Below are 8,125 nucleotides of genomic sequence, written 5' to 3'. Positions count from 1 at the left end.
CATCTTGCTGGGGTCATTTGACCCCAGTATTCTTTCCTGCCATGGCAGGGGGTCGGACTAGATGATCTGCTCAGGTCCCTTCCCTCCCTACAAACTATGAAACTATAAAATGGTAGTATTTCAGAACATTTATAAAACAAAGATTTGTTTTTATTACCTGGGAATGCAAAACAGACAGAAGCCTGTAATATTCTTTAAGTTCCTGGTGTAGAGCTGCACAAAAACTCTGTAGAGTGGGGGTGGGAGAAAAGGAAGGGGGCGAAAAAAAAAAAGGTCACAAGGTCAGATGTAATGAATGCTATTCTACATAAAACCAAAGATTGAAATATTAAACAAATCAGACTGCGACTATAACTTCTGTGCGGCGTTCATAACCCTGGTCTAAGTAATAATCAGATAGATGGAGAATACAGCATCATCAAGTGATAAAGAACAATAAGAAATACAATGATACTGTTCAAATTGGAAGAGACACTCTTTGGGATCAAGACTGTGTCATATGCTATGTTTATACAGGTAACTAGCACAACAGCAACACAAACAGACTAAGACCAGTAAGCATAACCATAATATAAAATGTTAGACACCAGGATCATCATATCTACTCTTTGATCTTTCTATATATCTTAAAGGCAGTGTATAAATCCTTTGAAAATTACATTCCTTTCTTCAGAGGTTACTTATTCAAGTTATTGCCATGCTTCATTATTTGTCACCAAAGAAAGACCTCCAAAAAGCAACCATAAGTGGCCTGTGAAGAAATACAAAAATTCTCCGTGATGCTTCATGCCAACCTGGCCTGATCCAAAGCCCAATGAGTTCAATGATTTGTACTGTAAGAGACAGACTTTAGACCAGACCCAAACAATTACAAATCTGACACTCTGTAAGAACAAAAGCATTACAGACCATTACATTTGCTGGCATGTTTGTAAAGATGCCTACATTGCTGGTGTGTGATCTATAAATAAGTCATTGTATGTACTCACACACCACATGCGTCCTTTCCCACACAGATTGGCTCCCCCCAAATTGGGGTGCATGTTTTCATTTTGGATTCCTATTTGCAGCAGCTGTGACATTTCTATTCAGGAAACTGAGGGGGATGAATTGACAGATGTTAAATTAACAAGCATCTCTGCTTTTTAATGGTCACTGATTTGTCAGGGGCCCTTAACTAGGCAGCCCAGGCTGGGCTAATTGCCTAGTTGGTCACACCTGCCTGAAGACTAGGACTGTCAACCCTAACTCAGCTAATGATCCACTATTAGATCTCCTGATTGACTGCTAGGGAGAGCAGCCAGCCTACCCATTTAATTCCACCTGTGGCAGCATGCTTCAGGCCAGGCAACAGTTCTTCTCAAGGTCTGCTCCATTAAGCCTCTCTGATCCTTTAGCTTGGTTCTGTTTCCAGACCCTGGGTTTGTTTTTTTTTGGATATTCCCCTCTGACGGAGTAATTCAGTCTGACTCTTGGTTCATTCCGACTCCATCTCTGAAGTTTTACGTAGCCTGCCTTCAGTACTGGCTTCTGACTCCTGAACCTTGACTTGTGATACGGACTCTGGATTTTTCCCCTGGATCTGGTAACTTGGCATCTGATTTCCAATCCCTGCTTCAGCCTATGCTTTGAACTTTGCCCCTTTCTCTTGCCCTCCTTCTAGTAGCATAACCAGTAGGTCATACCCTGCATCACCCAGTCCAAACAATAATAAATCAAGCCAACTTTTCTTCTGGATACTGTATTCGTTTAGCTATTCCTGGTCTCTTTGTTTAACAATCCTGCAGACTATTTTTAGCTGTTTTCAAAATCATATATCCATTCACGGAGATCAGTCTTCAGCAACAGCTAGAATTTTAATTTTTGCTTAAACAAGAGGGATGCCAACTGAGCAGAAAAATAGGCTGTCCTTGCTGTATGTAGCCATAACCCTGAAGAAGAAAAAAAAAAAATTCTCTCTCCTTTCTCAAAAAACAAGATGCGTCTTATTCGGAGTGTGGGGCACGTGAGGAAAATATAGTAACTGTTCAGCTAGAAAAAATAAAAGCCAACTGAAAATATTTTTCAAGTATTTTAATAACCTAATTTATCCTGGAAGGCACTTGATGCCCAAAGGCTTGTCCAACAGTTTTCACAATTCTACAGCTGACTCAACAAGTAGTATCGCAAAGAATCCTTGTGCCTCTCATACAATATATATAGAAATGGATATAATTTTTTCTCTTGGTTTTTATCCTGGAAATTTAAACACAACAGGGTACAAAGAATTGTGTTAGTATTTTTTTTTTTAAATGGAATTAAATCCCAATTTATTTTTGAACTGAGGCAGACTTTTTAAGCCTGTTTCTTCAGACAACTGATTAAAATTTTGAATTATATCTACAAGACTGCTTTGCTAATCAAGATGTCAGTCATTTTATGTTCAATTTCATATCTGACTGTAAATATCGTCAAATTTACATTAAAAAAATTCATTATGTTGGTTTTCATTTAAAAAAAATGAATTACCAAACAAGTTCGTAAGAAGTTTTTCTACTTCTCCCTTCTTCAAACCAATAGTCAAAAGGTGGTTGAAAACAAGCATCTAAAAGGTAAGTTGGAAGAAAAACCTATTTCACCTCTTAGACATACTTACTCACACTGGTATTTCTAAACATAAGGAAAAGAAATCCCTATTTCCCTTTATGTACTAAATGGCCTAAGCTCAAAAAGTTATTTTTCCTCATTAGGATAAGAGAATTTTGCTTAGTTCTGACTTTTAAAAAGTAGTCAAAGTGTTCCTCTCTCCAATCTGATTTTGAGCAAGAAAGAGAAATTAAAGAGGGAATAAGTTTATACAGGTCCAGCAGAGTCTAGGGGGATGCATGGGCTGAAGCTTTCTTAAAGGTTGGAAACTCCATGACATGTAACCCTGTTTTCAATTTCTTCCCACTTGTTTCTTCAGTACAACTTGGTAGCTTTAAAAGCACTATTTATTAAGCTGGAGGGCAAAGCTGGGTTTATATAAGAGATACCACATGTAGAAGTCTAAAAAAAAAAAACAACTTGCAACTTTGGAGGAGGGGGTTCCTAGTAAAAATTGCCAACTTCAGCATTTAAGGTCACAATAACTACCAGAGTTAAAAAAAAAAAAATAGCTTTGAAAAAGTTCAAAATAGCATTTTAGCACTATTTTTAATTATTTGGAAAAATGAGGTTTGGGAAATACGCATTTAAAAAACTTGGCAGTGTAATGCGGTCTACAAAGTGGGAGTCAAAGGAAAAGTAGAATTTCTGATCAATAAGGAATTCAAAACACGCATCACCTCAGTTTTACTTTGATGTTTTCTTTGAGAATAGGTGAACATGCAGGGCGAATTATTTTATTACCGATTTACATTTAATTTTATTTCCAAGAATAAATCATAGAATCCTAAGTAGTGCAGGTACAAGAAAAAAGGTTAGAGTGCAGTATATTTCATGCAGTAGTTATTCTTAGTAAGAGAAAAGTGACATATTGGTTGACAAGTTGAATCAACAGTATTATAAAAGGTAGTTCAGGCTTAAAATGAGTTTGTAGGTATCTGAAATAAGTCTGAGGCTTTTCTAAGAAAGCAAGCAGAAGCAGCTTTCCATTCATGAATACAGCTGTATATTAGGTCCCTATTGCATACATTATATACAAATAAAATTGATTATCTTCATGTGCCACGTTTAGGACACTCGGGCAGGCACAGTTATGAAGACAAAAACTATACAGATTTGTGTGGCTTTCCTCCATAATTTAAAGCCACATTTGATAGTTGAGGAAACATTTAGTGAGGAACATAATTCTTCCCCGCTTTTTAACACTGAAAGATTAAGGCCAAAGACAGTGAAAAGCATAAGCAGGAAACTAAAATGGAAGGAATGCAAGAAAACCTCTCCTAAATTATTAGGAGGGTGTGGGGGGAGGGGAAGAGAGTCTAGAAACTCTCAGTACACACAGACTAAAACATGACAACCAGTATTAGTCAATTAAAATATAGTTATTCATATTTATATAAGTCTATATTAACTAAAAATATAGATTTAGAATGAGAGAGCGTCAGAAGGGAACAGAATAAAACAGAAAAAAGTAGAAAGCACCATAGTGTCTCTACTGACCTCTTAGGAAAAATTAGACTGAAGGGAGGAGCACTTCACTTTCTTTGAAGATTAGGTAGGATGTTATGCCTAGAGGCAGGGACAACATTTGTCGGCTCAGAAGGGATAATATCCAGTTTTACAGAGGGAGCAAGTGAGAGAAAATGGGAATGCCTTAGCAGTAAGTGTGGTTTTAGGTATTACAGCAGCTGTGAAGTTACTGCAGACTATAAATCAAGGTGATGGAACCTATAAAAACAAAAATTGGACATTCTTTTGATGTTGCATTCAAAAGAAATGGCAACAGATAACTGATGATTTGCATAGTCTCAGATAGTGCACTATTCTTAATATCAATGAACATCAGCATCTGTCAGCTAGTCAAGAATATTCCCCCCACTCAGTTTTAAGGGAAAAAACACAGAGCGAAATATGATTTCTCCCTAACAGTGCAAGTTGTGGCACTAGTGAACCCAGAGATGCTACTGTCCCTTTCTGGCAGTGTTTATTTTATTTTTTAAATTACTCTTACATTTAAAAGCAAAGGGTCTATGCAGAAAGCAATCCCAATTGAGGATGGAAGGGAAAAAGACTACAAGCAAGGACTAATGCTATTATGATTCAGATGCGAGTATTCTTATTCTACACCCAAGAGGTAGACCATGAGCATTTTCAAAGTAGCAAGTCAAATGATGCTGAAGAACTTCAGATTATGATTTTTTTAAAAATAGTCTCCCCACCATTCCAGTATTTCATTTTTAACCTTGGCAGCTCCTAAACAGAATGAAACAAAGTAGTACACCTTTGATTTTTTGTAGCCAACATACCTGACCTACTAGTCCAAATGCACGATCCAAGCTCCTCTGGTCTGTATATTTTCTTATTTTATTGTGCAGCCATCCTAATTCTGCAAGCCTGCTTGTAGTATCTCGGAGAGATTTGGACAAGCTCACCTATAAAAAGTTAGCAGACAGGAGCTTATCAAGTCTTTATTAAAAAAAAAATCCTTAATCCCTACACTACAGTCTCTCTAGTATCTTTGTTTAATATAGAACAAATTTTTTCAAGTGTACAGCATTCATTCTTTATCCTGTGTGAGGAAAGAGAACTAGGGAGGGGGAGGGAATAGTACTATATTATTAAAAAGGTACACACACAAGAGTGTGAACACAAGTAATGTGAATGCTGGCATATAGTTTTTTCAGTGACTGACTTGCTAACATTAAAACAGGAAATTCCATTAAAAATAACTTTTAGAGAAAGTTAAACTGCAAAATCCCTCCTGTAGAACTAAATTAAATTCCATGCACAAGGGTAGAGTTAAAGGCATTAGATCCACAGAACAAATGCTTGTCCCTTCAACTAATCAAGCGGTAGTAACAGAAGGCTGTTACCTTCTATGTGAGCTAACTACTACTGTTTTATAACTATTTACTCATAGGAATAATGAAGGGGGAAAAAAAAAAAAAAAATCAAGAAACCAATGTCCTATTCTAGGTCCCAAATGCAATTCTAGTAATCATCAGAATCATTGTATTCTAGTGGTTACCGGTCCTATGCCTCCGTTGCATCATCCCCCTCCTGAGCTACCGCCTTCTGTCCAAGCCTGTTTTGCTCTCGAGGGATGTTTTGTCATCCCTCATCCGGTGCCTCCATCCCATCCAACACCTTATCTCTGTATTAGAATGGAGGTGTAAAAAACTTCTCTGTGAAAGGGTAAGACTGCTTTTTTTGTTGTTGCCAACATTACTTTACCCTGCTTTTTCCCCCCTCAAATATCTGAATAGTTTCTGCAGGAAAAAAGGTTGTTTTTTTTTCCCAGCTGGGAAAATTTCAATCCAAGAAGTTACCACTTGTTAAAAATTGTAAGTAACTGAAAACTGAGTATTATGCTGAAAATGTTTGTGCAGCCTTGCCTATAGGTAGAGCTGACAGCTCCACCCATAACATTAAATAGAAAACATTTAGAATTCCATGCCCTTAGACTTGCATGGGGGGGGGGAAAAAAAAGCTAGAGCAATGAATAACTATTCCTACCCCTGAGAAACATGGGTAACAACCAACGAACAAAGCTAGCAAATACTAACATGTACGCATTCCACACTGCCCTGTACACATGTAATGGCCAGTCCCATTTTCTCTCTTTTTACACAAAGACACCCAACAGAGTCATCTTACAGAATTTTGATTGAGAACCAATCAGCTAAGGGGCTGCTAAGTATAGCTGACATTTTGGCATTGTGGCATACATTTTAACATTGTTTTAATAAAACTATAAACAAACACTGTATATCCTCCTACACACTTGCACCCTCCGACTCCATAAACTGAATATCAACTACTGTACTGTACCTTTCCTTCTACTTTATAAGAATTTTCAGAATTGCACATTTTGATGTTTTTGCCATCTATGCCCTGGAAGACGTACAAAATATCTCTTACAAGATTTGCTTCAGTTATTTCAACAGAGCCTAAAAAGAGAAAAAAAAAAAATCTAGTTAAGAATGTGTCTTGAAAACAGAAATAAAATTGTTATAGCAAGATATGAAACCTCTTTGATGTTCATCAAGTTCTCCTTGAAGTCTCTGAGGATCCAGATAAAACCACATGTTAACTCCCCCTTACTTGAACTCTCCAGTCAAAGTGTGCTTGCTAGTGATTTCTGAACAGTTTCCTCACAACGTTCTGCTCTGTCCAAACAGTGTTTATTTTGCAAAGTTAAGATACTCTATCATGGATACTGGGTGATCGTTCAGACATTTCCACCTATAAAGCTTTTACACCCCAAGTAGGGAAAGCCCAGAGAAAGATAAAGGGATAGTTCTGTGAGATATATAGCTGTTAATTCAGAAGAGCCTAAAGTGCTAAAGAGGCCAGCTTGGTTTTTGGCTGAGAGCTCTGAATAGAGGCACATGGCTCTAAAGTCTCAGCACAGTTATTTACAGAAAGCAATGGCAGTTGTCAGCACAGCATTTTCTTCATTTTGAGGGCCTTACAGCACCTGTATTGCGTAAAGCCCTACTTAGTACACAAAGATTGAAGACTTTTCAGTCTTTCAGCATAGTCCAAAGTTTCAAGATATGGTTTGAGATTCTCTCCCCCTCTCATTCCTTTCCACTCAAACAGATGCATCAATTTTATAATAAAGCATAGATGTACCTAACATAGGCTAAAGGAAACCAGCTGGGTCAGTTCTGGATCAACAGCTTCATAGCAATACCATGGATTTGCACAATAGGATGTTTATTGGAATGCAACCAATTTTCTTGGCTACCTCAAAGAAATAAAGCTTGCCTGCATCATTGCTTAAAAAGCTCCCGAATTTACTTATCCTTTCTTCTTCCTTCAGAACCTAACCTTGTAAAGCATCCAGGTTGTACTGTAATCCTTAAGCCGGACGGGGAGCGAGAGCGAGCAAGAAAACAAGCTACTATAATCTTACTGGCTCAATTCAATCTCGTTTCATTCAAGAAAGACAAGACAACATGGAAGGCGATTCTTTTAAGTTTTTATTCCAATTAGAACTGCAGTGCCAATACGGCAGTACAAAGCTGAGGTGGACTTTTCTGGTGCATCAACAGTACTATTAAATCAAATTCTAACTGCAAGGCCAAGTTCCATCCTGACAACCCCATTTGGCCCATCTGTCATTTACTGGCAACAATGCAAAAAACAAAAGCACCCAGATAAATTTTCAAATCTAGAAGTTTAGCAGGGCTGTTTCATAGTTTCTAGGGTCGGAAGGAACCTGAGCAGATCATCTAGTCCGACCCCCCGCCATAGCAGGAAACAATACTGGGGTAAAACAACCCCAGCAAGATGTTCATCTAACCTCCTCTTAAAAACCCCCAGGGTAGAAGCCTGCACCACCTCTCTTGGAAGTTGGTTCCAGATCCTAGCTGCCCTGACCGTGAAGTAGTGCTTCCTGATATCAAGCCTAAGCCTTCCCTCTGCCAGCTTGTGACCGTTATTCCTGGTCACTCCTGGCAGTGCACAGGGGAACAATGACTCCCCCAATGCC

The 8,125-nt window shown here is 38.0% G+C and overlaps 1 protein-coding gene across 2 annotated transcripts in view; it reads right to left on the bottom strand.

The window, feature by feature from the left end:
- The window catches only part of TUBGCP3 (tubulin gamma complex associated protein 3), an 83,968-nt gene that overhangs the window by 43,195 nt on the left and 32,648 nt on the right, over positions 1-8,125 (bottom strand). Inside the window, exons 7-9 of one of the 2 annotated variants that reach the window (XM_019529649.1) lie at positions 6,457-6,575; positions 4,932-5,057; positions 158-226 (exon numbers count right to left, since the gene is read on the bottom strand). In XM_019529649.1, coding sequence (XP_019385194.1) covers positions 158-226; positions 4,932-5,057; positions 6,457-6,575 — 314 coding nt within the window. The remainder of the gene's footprint in view (positions 1-157; positions 227-4,931; positions 5,058-6,456; positions 6,576-8,125) is intronic. The other variant, XM_019529650.1, reaches the window with a different exon arrangement.

The sequence above is a fragment of the Crocodylus porosus genome, unplaced genomic scaffold (genome assembly GCF_001723895.1).
Source record: "Crocodylus porosus isolate Cpor-Errol unplaced genomic scaffold, CroPor_comp1, whole genome shotgun sequence".
NCBI classification, from domain to species: Eukaryota; Metazoa; Chordata; order Crocodylia; family Crocodylidae; genus Crocodylus; species Crocodylus porosus.
This window is presented reverse-complemented; position numbering and strand designations above follow the sequence as displayed.